The 19702-nt window shown below is 42.4% G+C and overlaps 1 protein-coding gene across 4 annotated transcripts in view; it reads left to right on the forward strand.

Annotated features, from left to right (window-relative positions):
- obsl1a (obscurin like cytoskeletal adaptor 1a) overlaps positions 1–19429 on the forward strand; it is a 35274-nt gene extending 15845 nt beyond the window's left edge. For all 4 annotated transcript variants that reach the window (XM_028954960.1, XM_028954963.1, XM_028954961.1 and 1 more), the window contains exons 15-25: positions 825–1094; positions 1804–2070; positions 3363–3632; positions 3747–4013; positions 11206–11472; positions 13879–13991; positions 14078–14231; positions 17511–17672; positions 17874–17978; positions 18055–18321; positions 18491–19429. In XM_028954960.1, coding sequence (XP_028810793.1) covers positions 825–1094; positions 1804–2070; positions 3363–3632; positions 3747–4013; positions 11206–11472; positions 13879–13991; positions 14078–14231; positions 17511–17672; positions 17874–17978; positions 18055–18321; positions 18491–18765 — 2417 coding nt within the window. In that variant the 3' untranslated portion in view covers positions 18766–19429. The remainder of the gene's footprint in view (positions 1–824; positions 1095–1803; positions 2071–3362; positions 3633–3746; positions 4014–11205; positions 11473–13878; positions 13992–14077; positions 14232–17510; positions 17673–17873; positions 17979–18054; positions 18322–18490) is intronic.
- The last annotated feature ends 273 nt before the right edge of the window (positions 19430–19702 follow it).

Raw genomic sequence — 19702 nt, forward strand, 5'->3', positions numbered from 1 at the left:
TGACATAATATAGAGTAGAGAAAAAAAGTATTTGGCAACCACAGATTGTGAAAGTTGTCCCACTTAAAAAGAGAGAGAGGTCTGTAACGCAGCTGCCACTCATAAGGCTGATCAATCGCTCCCACCTTATTAAGCGCGGGCGAGTAGGACCTGCTAGAAACAGAGAGCAGCCACAAGATGACGCAACTGCATGAATATTTGTGCAGTTCCTGATGGGATGACACTTGCCTTTGGGACTTTTTTTTTGTTTCCTTTTTCAGAGCCTTCTTTCCTACCTGACCCAAAAACGTGACAGTTACTAATATTAACCTTTGTTACTGTGGACCCAACTGTCTTCAGGTCATTGACCAATGCTCCCTGTGTGTTTCTGGGCTGTTTCCTCACTGTTCTCAAGATCATTTGTACCCCACAAGGCGAGATCTTGCAAGGAGATTGTCAGTGATTCCATTTTCTAATTATGGCTCCAACAGTTGATCTTGTATCACCAAGCTGCTTGCCTATTGTAGATTGGCTCATCCCAGTCTTGTGCAAGTGTACAATCTGTCCAGTCCAGAATTCTTGCTTGTTTTTAGGTGCTAAATTCTTATTTTCTGTACCATATACAATGTGATTTTTTTTTTTTTTTTACATTTTGTCTCACAGTTTAAGTGTACCTATGATGAAAACTAAATCTCTCATATTTTTGAGTGAGACAACTTTCACAATTGGTGGATGCCAAATACTTTTTTGACCTACTGTAACTGTGGTAGCACTAGACCAATGTATAATATGCAACAAAGTGTGTTTCAAATTATGACTTATGTTAATGTGCACCATTCTGTCAGAGCCTCCAGTCTCCATCCTGAATAAAGAAGAATTGAACATGTTGACCGGCTATGAAAATGAAAGCATCAGACTCAATGTGGTTTTGTCAAGGGAAAATGCTGCTGTCCGGTGGCTGAAGGACTGGACACCAATCAGCAATGAACGCTTCCACATTGGCAAAGATGGCAGTACACACTTTCTCATGATCAGTCCCCTGAAGAGGTCAGACAGTGGCGAGTACACCTGTGATGCAAACACAGATGAAATGCATTTCAGCCTGCTGGTCAAAGGTAATGTTTCACAGATGTTGTTAATCAGCTGAAAATCATGTCTGTGAATCAGCTGATAACTGTACGTTGTTTGTACATTATGTTTCAGATGTTTCACAGAGGTTTGTACTTTACCAATTAAGAAGAAAACATTAACTCATTAATGCTTTGATGACTGCAGTGGTTGGCCTAGCGGGTAAGGAAGTGGACTCGTAATCGGAGGGTTACCTGTTTGAATCCCGAACCGCCAAGGTGCCACTGAGGTGTCACAAAGCAACGCAACGTCCCCACACACTGCTCCCCAAGTGCCTTTCATGGCTGTCCACTGCTCACCATGGTTCATTGGTTAAAAGCAGAAGACGCATTTTGTTGTATTCATAATGTGCTGCAGTGTTTCACATTGACAATCACTTCCGTTTACATTCAAGTAGGTTGTGTATGTTGATAATGCACCAGCCCTTTATCCCTACGGCACACTGTTTCTACTTTCTTTGTATATACTTTTCTTTTCTTATACTGTTTTAAGATCGGGCATTGCAATAAGCATTTCATTGCATGTCGTACCATGTATGATTGTGTATGTGATGTAAAATCTGAAACTGACTGAACCAAAACAGGGCTGAGATTAAAATACCGCTGTGATTCAGTTTCTTGAACTAGAAAAAAATGTTTCTAATGTGGTTTATTAATGTTATAGTTGTTGTGAGAACTAATTTAGCCCTGTTTCCAGAGATGCGGGCAAGATTTGTGAATCCGCTCTTTAATGCTGTGGCCCATAAGGATGGCATTGTGACGCTGCGCTGTGAGGTCTGCAAGCCCAAAGTGGATGTCCAGTGGTTGAAGGATGGTATGGAGATTATACCCAGTCGGCGCTTCTCCATTAGAGCAGATGGACATGAAAGGAGCCTCACCATCCATCGTCTCATCAAGGAGGATGCTGGAGAATATGTGTGTGAGTCCAAGGATGATCGTACCAGTGCACACCTGACTGTGGAAAGTGAGTGTGCTTTTCATTACTACCCAATGCTCTATGTGTTTAAAATAATTGCTATTCAGATTAGTTTTATTAGTAAATGGTACAATGCATGAAAAAAAAAACTTAATAGTACTTAATGACAGGGCTGCCAACTTTTTAAAAAGCCTTAAAGTGAAATCCTGGAGTTTGTGTGGCTGATGTTGGGACTGTCGGGAAACTATACATCTTACTATACATTACTGCCTATGTGCAGGGGTCGGCAACTTTTAACACTCAAAGAGCCATTTCAACCTGGTTTCAACAAAAGAGAATCACTGGAAGCCGCTTTTTTTTTTTACATGTAACGTGAAGAAAACACTGCATATGTTATTTTTAATTTTATATATTTTAAGTGTAAAACTAGGCTAGTGTGTTGTGAAATTGTAGTAGCTGCAGGGTGGTGGGGTCGTGGGTTCGCAAAGATAGCGTGAGCGGATGGGTTGGTGGGGTAGAACATTTTATTACTTCACATCAACAAATCATAGAAGATCAACAAATCATTGCTTAAGCTTTACTTTCACTCCCCTCCTGTTGAGCTTGGATTCAGATTGCTGTGATGGTTTAAGCAAAGGCACAACATAAACTGATATTTAGTGGATTTAAACTCAAATATATCACAGAAACAAAATGTCCCTGTAGTAATAAATGATGCTGCTGCTCACCATTTGGATGCACAGTCTTGTTTCCCTTCCCTGTATCCCTGTAGCTCGTAAGTTCATACACCAGCCAGTGCACCAAAAGGCTTCAGACTTTGAAATGTTTCTCTAATTGTAAAACTGATGTGCTGAATCAGGAAACTGCATTAAAAGTGTTTGAACAGCATGCCACTTATGTTTATTTAAAATGCAGATTCTGCAAATGCACATGCAATTCTACATCATCTGGGGGAGTTCGGGCTGCACATTTACCTTCTGGCTATGTTAACTTGTGTTGGTCACAAATTAACCGCCTTCTGTGCAGTGATTCTTTGCCCAGGCTCATTACTTAGGTTTTGATCTGTGCTTGGGGCTCACCCACCTGGAACTGTCGATGAAGCCACACCCACAGAAGCCGTGTCTTCCAACATTTTGGTTTGAGCACATAGCTGCAACAACCTCCGATTGGCCTGATGCAATGGGCAGCCTAGATCAGATAGATAAAATAGATTTTCAGCATGAGAAGGTTGGGGTGAGAGCATGTGAAGACAGTCTGATTTGGGTGGATCACACTTACTATGCGAGAGTTGGCAGCCCTGTTATATTTGGATTTATTGACACATTGCATTCAATCTGCAGTGCCTCGTGTAGTTGAGTTCCTGACTGAACTTCACAACACCACTGTTCTGGAGGGAGAAGATGCAAGCTTCAAATGCATAGTATCACCTGAAGATGCCCAGGTGGTGTGGCTGATGGATGGAGAGCGCGTTTCAGTAGGGGAAAAATTCATTGTGAATCAGAATGGCCTCTGCCACACCCTCCTCATCTGCAAATGCCAGATTTGTGATACTTCAAAAATCACTGCTGAAGCAGAGGGAGTCATTTCCAAAGCCAGCCTCAAAGTTCAGGGTAAGACATAAAGGGTGAAAATCATTACACTTGGTAATGTTTGTCCACCATTAGCATCCTTACTTATCAGCTAAGCTGACTTTATCACTGATGAATTTGTCCTTTTGACTCTAGAAGCGCAGGTGCTCTTTACCAAGAAGATGGCACTAGTGGAAGGGGAGGAGTTTGGAGAGGCCACTCTGGAGACGGAGGTGAGCTTGGAATCAGGGGAGGTCCAGTGGATGCGGCAGGGTGTGGTCATTCAGCCTGGTCCTCGACACACATTAACTCAGAGTGACTGTCGCCGATGTTTGACCATACACAACCTCAGCCTGTCAGACCGTGGAACATACCGCTGTGAAACTTTGCATGACCGCACACAGGTCAAGCTCAATGTGGAACGTGAGTACCTCTGTTCCTAAATTTCACTGTAGTAGTAGTGGTAGTAGCCTAGTGGGTAAGACACTCGCCTGTGAACCAGAAGACCCGGGTTCAAATCCCACTTAATACCATTGTGTCCCTGAGCAAGACACTTAACCTTAAGTTGCTCCAGGGAGACTGTCCCTGTAACTACTGATTGTAAGTCGCTCTGGATAAGGGCGTCTGATAAATGCTGTAAATGTAAATGTAAATGTAATGTCACTGGGAAGATTCTTTAGAAATCTTGCCTACTACCTCAATCACAGATAACATAAAGTGTCAAAATCCTGTGTGGGCTTTGGTTTTTCCATCTACATGAGAGCTGTAAGAGGATTCCTTTGCAGGCACAAAAATGGAAGTATATTCCATCACTTCCTTTTTAGTGGGTATTTTGAGTCACCATTTACCTTTAATCTTAAGAAGCAGCCTTCCTACGTAATAGGGGAGCCAGTTATCTAGTAGCTCTCATCTTCCCGGGTTACTTTGTAGACTGTGCTGTGAGGAAGACAAAAAAAATGGCCAGATATTGAAACTGATGGAAAGAATTTGAAAATATGGGAATTGCTATTCAAGGGACAGGTAATGAGCTGGCCTAGTCCAGATGTTTTTTTTATTCTTTTACAGTGATCTGTCAGTTGGCTACTACAGTTGAGGCCAAAATTATTACACCCCCTCTTATGAAGTTAAACAGCATTCTTGGTTTCTCTGTGAAAATGACCATTAACAACAAGTGTTTTTTATTACAATATCCACTAAGTTTTATCTCTTAGAGTCTTCACTTTTTTGGCACAGATCCCATGAGGGATTTTGGATCAATCATCTATTGCAAATTGTTGTAGGTGGTCCTCTTTTTGGGCACCCACCACAGATTCCCTATAGCAGGGGTGTTCACACATTTTCAGCTTGCAAGCTACTTATAAAATGACCACGTCAAAATGATCTACCTACCATAAAAATGCAAAACAGAGATTATTGATAAATATATGGAGAATTCTTTATATGTGCTATGTATGTTGATTGCTCAAACCAATATTGGACAACACAACACAACACTATTAACTATGTACATTTTTTGTCATTACCTTGCACTGAATGGACTCAGCCAGGGATGCATAATCTGGACAGTAGCTGCTGACAGCCAGCCTCAAGCACACTTCCAAATGTTCAGTGTGGGTGGAATGATACTTGCACTTAATAATCTTCATATGGGAAAAAGCTGACTCACAAAAATAAGTTGAGCCGAATAATGCAGTCAGGGAGGTAGCACATTTCCTCATGTTGGGGTACTTTACCTCTGTGAGTAAGTTCCAGAACTGTCCATGAACTCTGGACTTCAGCTCAATGTCAGCTTGTAGTGTCAAAATCTCATCTTCCACTTGAGAAGAGTGCTGGTGAAACTGTGTTGCAATTGTTGATGCAAGTGAATCAACATCAGCTTCTTCCCAAAAAGGATAGCACATGAATGTAGTGACTGGCTCGAGCAAAGAAAAGTCTTGATAGCGTATGTCAAACTCTGACAGACAATTGTCAATCTGCTCTGTGTATCGTGCATTGTCAAGCTGCACACAGACCTTCTTTTGCATCTCCAGCTCTGATGCCAGGTTCTTTAAGTTTGCCAAATCATGCCGCTGCAGCTTTGAGGAGAGATGTTGCATCTTTCGTTTGAAACCATTAGCTGAGCAGATCATATTGATCATTGTTTTGTCTTTTCCTTGCAGCTCTAGATTAAGGTCATTCAACATGTTTGTCAGATCATATGGGAAAGATCATATGGGGAAAGGAAAAAAAAAGGGGAGGGGGGGCAGTGGTATCCTAGCAGTTAAGGAAGCGGCCCTCTAATCAGAAGGTTGCCGGTTTGAAACCCGATCTGCCAAGGTGCCACTGAGGTGCCACTGAGCAAAGCACCGTCCCCACACACTGCTCCCCGGGTGTCATATTTTCTATGAACAGTCTGAAAAATGCCAATCCAATTTTCCCTGACAAATTTGTTTGTGCATGCGTGGTGACTCAAGGGTCAGAAAAAGTCAGATGTCATCTGACTGGCTGTCCTATATATCAAGTGACGGGATGAATGATGTTGCAATCAATGTATTGAGCACCCTTGCCATATAGGATTGAGGTCTGGGCCACTCCAGGATCTTGGTTTTGGTATCCTTGAAGAACTGTTAGATTTATTTTCACGTATGCTTTGAGTCATTGTGGAAGACCCTAGACTTAAGCTTAGACTACGAGGAGCTTTTTGCATATTTTTTTTCAAAATGTCAACATAATTTTCTTTTTTCATGATGCCATGGACCCAAACTAGGCTCCTTGGGCCTACACTGCAAAACATCCTCTCCCTTTTTTGCCAAACATAAGCAAAATCTAAGTTCCAGTTCCAAAACATCTTGACCTTTCAAATATTCACGGGCCAGGTCAGCAACAATCATCTTGGCAGATGTCTGGGGCTCCTTGGTTACATGCTTTCTTTTTCTCCCCATAGTTCTAAGAATCTTGCACTTATGGCCATAGTCAGGTTTGTGTCTTACAGAATTTGTCTCCTTATACTTGCCTATTATGCAACGTACAACAGTTTGAGGCAAAATTTGGAGATGGCTATCTTTTTTCTGTGCATTTTACGTGCCAGTCTAGAGATCCGACCCATAACAAAAGAAAATAAGATGAAACCCACTAAACAGAGCAATTTAACAATTAATTTATCAATGAAAAAGGCCGATAAATAAATAAGAAATACATACAAAACGAATTACTACAAATAAAAATGAACAAAAACAGGGAAAAAGAGAAAAACAAGCAAAGGCAAGCACAACAAGTTGCATCACCTCGTACGGGACACACAGTGGAAGCCGGAAGTGACACAATGAGGAAATGCTAGGGAGGCGGGCGGGGTGGATGCCACGGCAAGCGCAGCCCTGAAAAATGAAACCAAAGCTCCTTTTATACTGGCAGCAGGAACAAGTAAACTCAATTGGTAATCACCAGGCATTTTGATACCCAACACAAACACAGAACAAAAAACACCCCAAACACCAGTACATAAAACACCCCACCTGGTTAGTACTTGGATGAGAGACTGCCTGGGAATAGCGGTTAGGGAAGTGGCCCCATAATCAGAAGGTTGCCGGTTCGAATTCCGAGCCGCCAAGGTGCCACTGAGCAAAGCACCATCCCCACACACTGCTCCCCGGGCACCTGTCATGGCTGCCCACTTCTCACTAAGAGATTTGTTAAAGGCAGAGGACACATTTTGTTGTATGCACCGTGTGCTGTGCTGCAGTGTATCACGATGACAATCACTTCACTTTCCCTTTCACCAGTGCATAAGAAGAGTTTTCATTCTGGCTAGGAAAACAAGAGAGTTATGATTTGTAAACCACAGGAACAGAAGTTGACTCAACATATAGTTCAAAATGTTGCGAAGACAGCAACAAAGCCAGGGCTTCCTTCTCAACAGTGCTGTAATTGAGTTGATTCTTCAAGAGCAAATGGGGTGATCAAATCCATTTGTATTTTCCTGTAAGAGTACAGCACCAGCTCCAGTAGCACTTACCTCCAGTATGAATGATAGGTGAAATTTTGGAGCAGCAAGAACTGGAACGTTACAATGCAAGGCTTTGAAATGTTCAAACACCTTCTGGCGATCTGCAGACCAAACAAAGTTTTTATGGAGCAGATCAGAGGCAACACAACATCAGAAAGTTTTTACAGAACCTACAGTAGTACCAATCATCCCAAGGAATGCATCTGGTACAGGGAAGACTGAGATGGCCACTACAATAGCTGCAAGGGGGCAAACTTGTCCCTTGTTTACCTAAGTAGCTCACCATTTCTTTAGCAAACTCACACTTCGCCAAATTAAAGGTGAGTGAAGCCTTTTACAACCGGTCAAACACCATAGAGTGACTGCACATGTTCAGACCAGGAAAAGAAATTAATGACTACATCATGGTTGTACGCCTCACAATTTAGCAATGTCAACACCATAGGCATAAGACGCTGAAAGGTCGCTGATTCATCTCGCAATCCAAATGCCATTACGGAGTACTGCACAAAACTCTCCGGCATCATGAATGCAGAGACCTCAGCAGCTCTAGGTGTTAGTGCCACCTGCCAGTAGCCTTTCAATAAATCCAACTTAATGACAAAGCTAGCTGAGCCCACACAGTTGACGCAATCCTCCATAAGAGACAGGAGTCAGGTAGTGTGACTACACTTTACAATAGTCAGTACAGAACCAAAATGCATGGAGAGCTCAAGGCAATAGAATCTCACAAGCATGCTGATTAGGTAGATGTGACAGAAATGGGTAGAGATCACACAAGTCACAGGAACATCCTGCAGAGTAAGGCCATCCTCCTTAGGACTGTAGCAAAGAGTCACCATGGAAGGCACGGATGCAACCGAAACTGGATCAGCCGATACCAGGTCACATAAGACTTAAGCATGTTAATATGACACACTCTAGTTTTATGCCATCTATCAAGCGTACGAACCACACAATCTGTCTCACTCAGTTAAGACAAAACTCCCAAAAGATCCCAAAACGGGCAAGAGCACAGGCACTTTTTCACTAGGCTGGAAATCCCAACTCACCGCCTTACAGTCATAATGCCCCTTTATTTTTAAATGAGCTTTTGACAAAGCCTCCCATGCACACTCAGTACATTAACTACATCAGACTTTAACCCTGTCCTAAAGAACTGGTATAAAATATGATAGTATGTCTTATTTGCACCCAAATAACCGGCAAGCCAGTCTAAATTTACCAGGAACCACAATCTGATAAAAAAGCATTCCACCCCAAATCTTTGCTGTGTGGTGGAGTCCATTTCTGCATTAACAAGCCATCTTCCCAGTAAAAGGTAGATGTGTTGCCTCTTTTTCTTGCAGCAGCAGTACGGCACCAGGCCAGAGAAGAATTGTTCTATTGTTTGTGACCAAATGACACCTTAACTATGGCCAGCAGCAATTCGTCAGAAGCTGCAGCACCACCAGACGTGGACTGTGCTTCAGGTGTAATTTTAGAATAAAACAGGAATAATTCTTGCAACAGTTCGCAGGTTGTAAAATGTTCCAACGTATACCAGTGGTCAAACAGATTCTTCTTCTTGCATTAGAATTCCACATACAAAATTTTCGAAATTTTCCACAGTCAATGGATTTTTTGTCTGTATGCTTTAGGCACCAGTTCGAACCTAAAATCGAGCCTATGCAGAGAAAATCAACAGCCACTTCACATCTTCAAATGACACCCTGCGCATGTTGCAGGAGATCCAGACCATCACATCAGGCCTGCAGCAGCGACCCCTCCCTGCCAGAAGAGCTGAACGACTTCTTTGCACAGTTTGAGGCAGAGATCAGGGAGCCACTGAGGAAAACGACTCCCTCTCCCAACGACCAGGTCCTCTGGTTTTCCACGGGAGACGTCAGGGTCAACCCGCAGAAAGCAGCAGGACCAGACAGCATCCCTGGTTGGGTGCTACGGGAGTGTGCTGACAAGCTTGCAGATATCTTCACAGATATCTTCAACACATCGCTGAGTTCAGCTGTGGTACCTACCTGCCTCAAAATCACCAAGATCATCCCAGTGCCAAAGAACTCAACTGTGTCCGGCCTCAATGATTATCGGCCCATAGCACTCACACCCGTCATTATGAAGTGCTTTGAGAGGCTGGTTCTGAGGCACATGAAGACAGAATCTGCGTCAGTTTGCCTACTGGCCAAACCGGTCCACAGACGATGCAATCTTGTCTGCCCTTCACACAACCCTTTCCCACCTTGACAAAAAAAGACAAGCCAGAATGCCCACTATTGCGACAAACATCTTGGCCTGTCTCTCGGACGTATCGGCATGGATGTCTGAGCAACACCTCCAACTGAACCGATCCAAAACTGAGATTCTGATCTTTCCAGGTCCACATGGTCCCACGCACACACACTGCACAAAATAATATATATATATATATTTCCTAGTATGTTCTTTTTCTGACAAGTTGGGCCTTATCAGGGCTCTTAGTTTTGTAACTCAAAATCAATAGAAACCGAATGAGAATTGCTGGTGTCTTCCTCTTGTAAGTCGCTTTGGATAAAAGCGTCTGCCAATTAAAGTAAAGTACTGATGTACTGACAATAAACCAATCTTGAATCTTTATGAGCTTTACCTGACAGCACACATTGTAACAAGAGACTCTACATACCAGTTGACAATTTTAATGTAATGGCAACCCTCTCCAAATGACTAAAACTCATCTCAAACACCCATTCATTGAACAGATCGACAAGACGAATATTTCCTAGCTCAGAAAAAGGTGGGTCAACAGGAGGGCTGTCAGGAGGAGACACAGAGCCAGGTGGTAATGGTGAAACTGGTGGAACAGAGACGGGGAAAACACAACCACCAGAAACACAGCGTCTTTTGTAGCAGCCAATTCTAATTCTAACTTTGTTAATTCTAACAAAGTCCCACTCTTCATTTTCGTGCTGACACTCATATTCCCAATTCAGATTGATTTCCTTTGTCCTTGGCATGGTGAATAACAGTCATCACTCAAGTGCCCTGTTCCTTCGAGTCTTTTATGGTGATTGAATGTTGTTAGCCAGTTGACTCCAAGTTTTGTTAGAAAGCCAATTGATAGTACACGTGTGGTTTGAAAGCTGATTGGTTAATTACTTCAGGTGTGTTTTGAAAGCAAACATTGGGCTATTATTTTTTACAAACCAATTTTAATTATAATGATATAAAGCAAACCAAAAATGTATTTTATATTACAAAATGCATAAAAAGCATTTTGTAATATAAATAGCACTGAATAGCACTGGTTAATGTTGAATTATATCAAGTTATCTAAATGCTGTAAACAATGGGAAGAAGTTCCATAATGTTTCATAATTTCTGCAGGGCTAATAATTTTGGCTTCAACTGTATGTGTGTTTGATGACATGTTCAGCTCTTCAGGGTGAATTTGTGTGACATTACATCTGTCTTTGTATCAGCCAGACTGCATGTGAAGCCATATTAACATTTAGTTGAAGGCTTTTTGAGAGAAAAAATTAACACAAAACAACTAGGCCCCTATTAGCTAGAAATACAAATATGCAAATGTGGTTATAAATATTAAATTGCATATTGAAGCTGACCAATCTTTTGTTTTCTTCTTTCCTGAACGGGCTAAAGCAAGAAAAATCACTATTTATAAAGGTCTGGTTGACACTGATACATTTGAACGTGAGACCGCATCCTTCGAGGTAGAGCTGTCCCATACAGATGTGGAGGGGGTTTGGCAGAAGGATGGCCTTCGTATCAAACCCAACAATAATTGGAGGGTCAGCTCAAATGGACGTGTCCATGGCCTCACTCTGTCCAACCTGACACTGGACGACACTGGGACCATTGTCTTCTTGGCTGAGGGCTTGAGAACCTCAGCTCGACTACAGGTCAAAGGTAATAAAGGCTTTTCAACCATGTAAGCAGAGATGATTCACAATGACAGAACAGGTACAGAATGTACTGATCCTACAAGATTTTGTGACTGGTCAGGAGTAGTAATTCCAAACATTTGTAGCTGCTTTTGTTATCCACAGATGCATTTTGGAATCAGTTGTTGATGGTCAATGCTGGAAATTCTTTCTCCAAAAAAACAAACTGCCCTGTGTATACAACCCCAAATCAGAAAAAGTTGGGACAGGGTGGAAAATGTGAATAAAAAAAGAAAAAAAGCAAGTACAGGGAGTGCAGAATTATTAGGCAAGTTGTATTTTTGAGGAATAATTTTATTATTGAACAACAACCATGTTCTCAATGAACCCAAAAAACTCATTAATATCAAAGCTGAATGTTTTTGGAAGTAGTTTTTAGTTTGTTTTTATTTTTAGCTATTTTATTTATTATCTGTGTGTGCAGGTGACTATTACTGTGCATTATTATTAGGCAACTTAACAAAAAACAAATATATACCCATTTCAATTATTTATTTTTACCAGTGAAACCAATATAACATCTCCACATTCACAAATATACATTTCTGACATTCAAAAACAAAACAAAAACAAATAAGCAACCAATATAGCCACCTTTCTTTGCAAGGACACTCAAAAGCCTGACATCCATGGATTCTGTCAGTGTTTTGATCTGTTCACCATCAACATTGCGTGCAGCAGCAACCACAGCCTCCCAGACACTGTTCAGAGAGGTGTACTGTTTTCCCTCCTTGTAAATCCAACATGTGATGATGGACCACAGGTTCTCAATGGGGTTCAGATCAGGTGAACAAGGAGGCCATGTCATTAGTTTTTCTTCTTTTATACCCTTTCTTGCCAGCCACGCTGTGGAGTACTTGGACGTGTGTGATGGAGCATTGTCCTGCATGAAAATCATGTTTTTCTTGAAGGATGCAGACCACTGCTTGAAGAAGGTGTCTTCCAGAAACTGGCAGTAGGACTGGGAGTTGAGCTTGACTCCATCCTCAACCCGAAAAGGCCCCACAAGCTCATCTTTGATGATTCCAGCCCAAACCAGTACTCCACCTCCACCTTGCTGGCATCTGAGTCGGACTGGAGCTCTCTGCCCTTTACCAATCCAGCCACGGGCCCATCCTTCTGGCCCATCAAGACTTACTCTCATTTCATCTGTCCATAAATCCTTAGAAAAATCAGTCTTGAGATATTTCTTGGCCCAGTCTTGACATTTCAGCTTGTGTGTCTTGTTCAGCGGTGGTCGTCTTTCAGCCTTTCTTACCTTGGCCATGTCTCTGAGTATTGCACACCTTGTGCTTTTGGGCACTCCAGTGATGTTGCAGCTCTGAAATATGGCCAAACTGGTGGCAAGTGGCATCTTGGCAGCTGCACGCTTGACTTTTCTCAGTTCATGGGCAGTTATTTTGCGCCTTGGTTTTTCCACACGCTTCTTGCGACCCTGTTGACTATTTTGAATGAAACGCTTGATTGTTCGATGATCACGCTTCAGAAGCTTTGCCATTTTAAGAGTGCTGCATCCCTCTGCAAGATATCTCACTATTTTTGACTTTTCTGAGCCTGTCAAGTCCTTCTTTTGACCCATTTTGCCAAAGGAAAGGAAGTTGCCTAATAATTATGCACACCTGATATAGGGTGTTGATGTCATTAGACCACACCCCTTCTCATTACAGAGATGCACATCACCTAATATGCTTAATTGGTAGTAGGCTTTCGAGCCTATACAGCTTGGAGTAAGACAACATGCATGAAGAGGATGATGTGGACAAAATACTCATTTGTCTATTTACAAATCAAATGATGTTGACCAAAAAAAACATGAATTATCTTGCGTTCATTCTGTCTTCAATGAAATAAAAGTTAAGGGAAATTTGTGAATCACTGCTTTATTTTTTATTTGCATTTTCCACCCAACATTTTCTGGTTTGAGGTTGTAGTTTTGATAACAAGCGTGCATTTCATTTACACATTCATAACTGACATTCAAACAGATGGAGTGCAAAGGGCTTCATTTGAAAATCTTCATTTCATAACAGTCTTCATTTTTTATCCCTATCAATCAAAACATTCAGAATGACTGACACTAATCAGTATATTACCATATGAATAGATGACCATATTTCCATGTTCCACCATACTTCATTCAACTCAAGTTCTGAGTAATTAAATTTAGCCAGGGTTGGTGACCCCTGCTCTAGATCTTTAATCTGCTACCTGTAGATGGGATAATGAGGGGGGAACACACTCCAGAACATCAAACAGCTGAGTAGCTAATTGTCCCATTACTTTTGGCCCCTTAAAAGTGGGATGCACTTCCAATATTGTACACCCGATTTGGATGTAAATACCCACATCTTATTTCCCTAAACATGCTCAGAAACTCCAGTTGGACTTTTGAGGAAGCTGTCAGATGCGAGATTGGAAGAGGGCTCACTTGTCATTCTGGAGTGTGAGCTGTCCAGAACAAATGTTGAAGTGAAATGGCTGAAGGTAACATGAATGAATGAATTATAAACTTCATGAAATAAAATATCGTCATATATGAATGAGATAATTATCTTGCTCCTCCCACTCAGAATGGAGTGGAGATAAAATCAGAAAACGGCCGGCGGATCTACTCTATGGGCAGGAAACGTTGTCTGCAGCTCCAGGAGAGCTGTATCCAGGACTCAGGACTCTACAGTTGTCACACCGGAGAGCTGAGTACCTCCTGCAATCTGGAGATCTATGGTAAATTGTTTCAAAATGAAATAATGTTAGAATAATGTAATAATTAATGTTTGAGAGTAGAGTAAAAGTAGAGGCAAGTTACATGTACATGTTATGTAATGTAAATACAAAAAAAAAATTATTGTACTCCATTACAGTTATCGGTGGAAAGTTGTAATTAAATGACAGTTACTTATTGAAAGATGCATTATTAATTTTAGTTACACCTTAATATAATAAAAAAAACCTTCCAATATATTTTGTAAAAGTGGTGTAGAGGGAATCAAGGGAATGGTATTTGAGTTAGACAATCAGCGCTCAGTGTCTGCTGACTATAAACAGGATTCCCTGACATCCCCTGACCAAAAAGAAGAATTTTCATTCCTATATAAAGACATGTTCACATTTGGGAGCTGAGCAGAAAAGGGGTTATATAATTTAAATCTGCATTTACGTCTTTGTTGTTGAATACAGACTGCTTGGCGTGTTGAAACCTTAACTCCCTCTCTGCATGTTTTATTTGATTACTTTGGGTGAGCCAGTCATTAAATTTTTCCTTTTCAAGCCAAATATCTTGACATTTTCACTTGCCTGGCCTGTTTGGTAAGTTACCAAGTGTACAGAAATGTGTCAACACAGACTTCACAAAAAATAATTTCTAAAATGTTGCACAATTTTAGAGCATTCTCAGATCTGCAAACAAAATGAGACTGAAAATTCCCTCTTCACGGAGTCTCCGATCCCAATCGACTTTATTCTCCATTGTTGTCCCTGGCTGGTGGAACAACTTGCCCTGCTGCATTCAACTAGCTGAGACTACTGCCACCTTTAAGAAACAGTTGAAAACTCACTTGTTTAAAAAGTATTTTTAGCACATGCACACACAATGCACAAAATAAATAAAAATTTGTCTAGCACTTAACAATTCCCTAGCATGTTCTATTCCTGGGGAATATAGAGTAGAACATAAATGAGCCCACAGCGTGTGGCGATTGCCAGAACTCAAAGTATACTCGTTCACCAAAGTTCACAAAAATGTTGCTGCTCCCGAAGGGGCTACGTCCTCGGAGCCCCAGCAGCACCATCAGCGGAGGCGGCAGGCGGCAACAATAGTGGCCTTGGACCCTCGTGCTGGCTCCCCGGTGTGGTCCGGCATGGCAGCCCCGGACCCTCCAACCTGCATACAAAAACCAGGGCTGATCCCCCCAGGTACGCGCGGGCCCTGTCTCCGCACGTCCCCTCCAACGCGTCCTGCGTCATTCCCTGCACCGCGCAGGGATGCGGTCCCGGAACCTCCGGCCACCGTTCCAGGCACCCCAGGCTAGTGCTTTCTGGGACCATGCAGCTCCTCTCGCTGCATGTTCCCGCTGGCAGAGCGGGCAGCTTCCCTCCCTGCACCGCGCAGGGAGGCGGTCCCGGAGCCTCTAGCGACTGTTCCAGGCACTCCAGGCTAATGTCTTCTGGGAACTTGCAGCCCCTCTCACTTCACGTCCCTGGTGCCAAGGAACATCTGGCTAGCCCCTTCTGCGTCCGTTGGGACAAGCAGGCCCTCTTCCTGCCTGTCCCAGCTGGGACCTCATGCCTACCAGGGGGCTCTATGGTGCTCCACCCCTGTGGAGGTGGATGCAGGCCCATTCTTGGCCCGCCCTGATTACCGGCTGCCAGAAGACCCAACTCCATCGCTTAACCACCCACCCTCCCCTCAGGAGGAGCCCCCAACCCAAACTGCACACCCCAAAATATTCTTTGGGGGAACACCCCCCAGCTGGACTTAGGGGTACCTTGGGGCTCGTCCACCTCATGCTGGACCAGTGCAGTCAGGTTAGGAACTCCCTCCCTGGGGTTCGGCTCCGCTACTGGGTCGCCATCTGGTGGACATAAAAAGGGGAAGTGGGGGTGACATACGGACAGAGACAGACAGAAGAGAGGGTCGTCTGGCTCCCTCTCTGGGCTCTCCAGGATCTCCTCAGGGGGCAAAGCCAGGATCTCGGGAGGCGCGACCTTCTCGTCGCCCGCCAGTGCTGGGACTTCTTGTACAAGATCCTGACTGGCGCTGGATGTGGTGGAGGGCAGAGTTCGATCCCTGGCTCAGGCTCTGGCCGATCAAACTCCGCCCTCAGTCTCTGCAGAAAGACCCGAAAACTCATTCTGTCTGTCTCGCCCTGCTGCCAGAGGGCTGTGCCCCAGCCCCATGCTGACCCAGTCAGACACGTGAGGATGGTAGTGATCTTCTCCACTTCTGAATGTCAACTGGACTCTCCCAGTGCTTCTAAAATGCAGGTGGGTCTGGGACTCTGACACCGCCTCCCTTTGAGTCTAGTACCAGGACTGAGTTTGGTTGCCCTAGATGGCACATCATGGTAGGGCATGCTGGCAGAGGTCTGTGTCACCTAAGGCATGTGATTCCCAACAAGTGTTGTTTTCATCAGTGAAATTCATGACATGACAAGTCTGGCCTAGCGAGTAAGGAAACAGTCCTGTAATCGGAAGGTTGCCAGTTCAAATCCCAAACCACCAAGGTGCCACTGAACAAAGCACCGTGCCCACACACTACTACCCGGGTGATTTTCATGGCTGCCCATTGCTCACCAAGGGTGATATTTTTGATGCAAACGAGACTAAATATGGTTTGTAAGATAATATAATATATTGTCTTTACACTTTCTTTGATGAGATGTTATTTTCACCCGTTTAATCGCGTTATTATATTGAGGGTTCTGTTTCCTGTATCTGCCACATGGAAGCACAGTAGCACCTCAGTATGAAACAAGTGTGTCTCCACTGGGTGTCTCCACCAGCCAATGAAAAAAAGAAAGGGCCTACACAACAGCCAGTCAGAAAAATAGTAGCATTGATTCTAGGTAAATGCAACAAACCAACATTGATAAGGCATTCTTAGAGTTCTTCTGCTACTTGTAACACATTTTTGTTGACCCCATCCATAGGTGCCTCAATCATTTCAAGAACAGACTAAGTCGTCTTCTGTTTCAATGTCACAATATATTCACAACTAGTTTGACACAAACAATGACGTCTTCAATGCTGAGTGTTTTACCACCTGTTTACTGACAACACCTGTTCAGTAGTCTAGGTCACGTTATAATTATCTCTCTCTCCAAAGTCACGTGACAGACCAGCAGAGGTGATGATTGGTCTTGAAGCAGCATCCCGGTTTGCATTGTTAATTTATGATCTTAAACTGTGCACCGGTGGTGTTTCACTGCCTCTCTTGAACACAACACCATGGATGCATGTACATCATGAGTTTAATGACTATTAATAATACATATATATTTCCAGAGCGGGGTCTGGAGCTTGTGCAGGGGCTAGAGGATCTCTATGTGCAGGAGGAGCAGAATGCTGTCTTCATGTGTGAGGTGTCCATAGAGGACATCCCAGGAGACTGGTATAAGAATGGTAGCAGAATACGCCCAAGCTGTACCATCAAAATGCGCAGGGAAGGTTGGTGACTGAAGTCTTTCTCATGTTAGATGTCAATAAGTGCTGTTTTACTTCTCTAAACTCACAGGGTTGTACAATATGTATTATTTATGTTGGTTTTAACAAGATGTGATTCACTTCAATTTGCGCAAATGGAGTGATTAGCCTCTTGTTTATTTTACATGGAATCCTAATCTTGTGTGGATTGCTATTCTCTTGCAGGAACTAAGCACTTTCTTCTGATGTGCAATGTACAAGCTGAGGACTCCGGGGAAATCATGTTTGTTGCCAAGCAAGTGCAATCCACAGCTTATCTGGAGGTGGAGGGTGAGGTGTATGCAAATCAATGATCTCATATATATATATATATATCACTTATTTTGTACTTACCTTCACACTGCAGAGCTCCCTGCCAGAATTGTAAAGCCACTGAGGGATCGTACAGCCCTTCAGAACCACCGTGTAATTTTGGAGTGTACAGTGTCCACACCACGATGCAATGTCACTTGGTATCGTGGCGACACCGTACTGGAGCCCTCTGACAGAGTGGAGATTGTCTGTGAAGGCTGTTATCACAAGCTGGTCATACTTCAGGTGATGTTAGAGGATGAAGGTACCTACAGCATTGAGGTCAGGGGTCAAAGATCAACTGCCAAACTCATGGTGGAAGGTGAGAATTATAGTTATATGAAACAGGAAAAAGGCATTTTCTCCATGTGAAGTTGCTATCTTGATTACCTCAGAATATTTGTCAATGAATCGCTTATTCTTTTGTCATAGCGCCCCTGTTTTCTTATTCCCCACTTTCTCTCTCATTAGTTTTTGTCTCTGTTTTGCAGCTCAGTCAATTCTTTTGGTGAGGGATCTAGAGGATGTTGCAGTCCAGGCTCCAGGGCAGGCCTGTTTTGAATGTGAGTTGTCCGTTCCCTTCATGAAGCCCCCTGTGTGGTTACTGAATGGGGAGACCCTTCTCTCTGGGCCAAACATCCATCTGGACAGCCATGGCACTATCCACAAACTGATCTTCAGACAGACCTCAGTTGAAATGAGTGGAATGGTGCAGTTCACCTCAGGGAAAGTCAAAAGTAGCGCACACCTAAATATCGTCAACTAGAGGGCAGACTGGCATCATTTGGTTTGCAGGACAACCATAAAGTTCAGAGGAATTTTTATTAAACAGAATTATGATATAGCAATCATTTTGAATTAAACAATAGATTTTAAAATGTTTTATTCACGTACATATTTTGTATTTCATTTGGCCGCTCTCACACAATGAATTGATTTTGACAATATGCAATAATAAAGCATTATTCACTATGATACAAATAATAAGTGAACAAATGAATTCATATGGATATGTCTCATAATGAAGGGCAAAAGGTAAATAATAAAGCACCTATTTATGTATTTATGTGTATTTATGAATATGTTCTGAATGCTTGGTGTTAAATCTAAAGTAATTATGCCTTTAATTCATGGAAACTGATAATTTGTGTGATGGATTTTATTTATAATTTTATTTTTCAGTGCATTTCTTCATTATGTATCTTTTATGGAGGGCACTTTTTCTAGAATTGATATAAAGGGAGGGAAAATTGATTTTCTCTGAATATTGTCTGTGCTCTTTGTTTTTACTAGACGTAACATGTGAAAACCAAGGCAGAGTTGAAACAGATGTATACAGATGTATAAATACGTAATGTAAAAAATTATGTAATTACGTATTCATAATTACATTATGTATTACATATGTTATTAAATTGTTATTAACTATGGCTCATAGTATTTTCTTTCTGTTTTAACCTCTGTATGTATAATATACATTACTATCTGCAACTTTCTGTTGTTGCTTCATTAAAGCAGGTGCATGTACATATTTCCCCAAAGATGCTCTACAGACTGCAGATGGTATAAAACATACCAGATTCAGCCAAGCACTGCTGAGCAATATTGGTCTACAGCAGGTGTCTCAACTCTGTGGCTATTGTGATATTTTGTGGTCTGCAGGACGATAAAAAAATTTATTGTTAATGCGGCCCACAAATTTT

This window comes from Denticeps clupeoides, chromosome 15, assembly GCF_900700375.1.
Source record: "Denticeps clupeoides chromosome 15, fDenClu1.1, whole genome shotgun sequence".
Taxonomy (NCBI): Eukaryota; Metazoa; Chordata; class Actinopteri; order Clupeiformes; family Denticipitidae; genus Denticeps; species Denticeps clupeoides.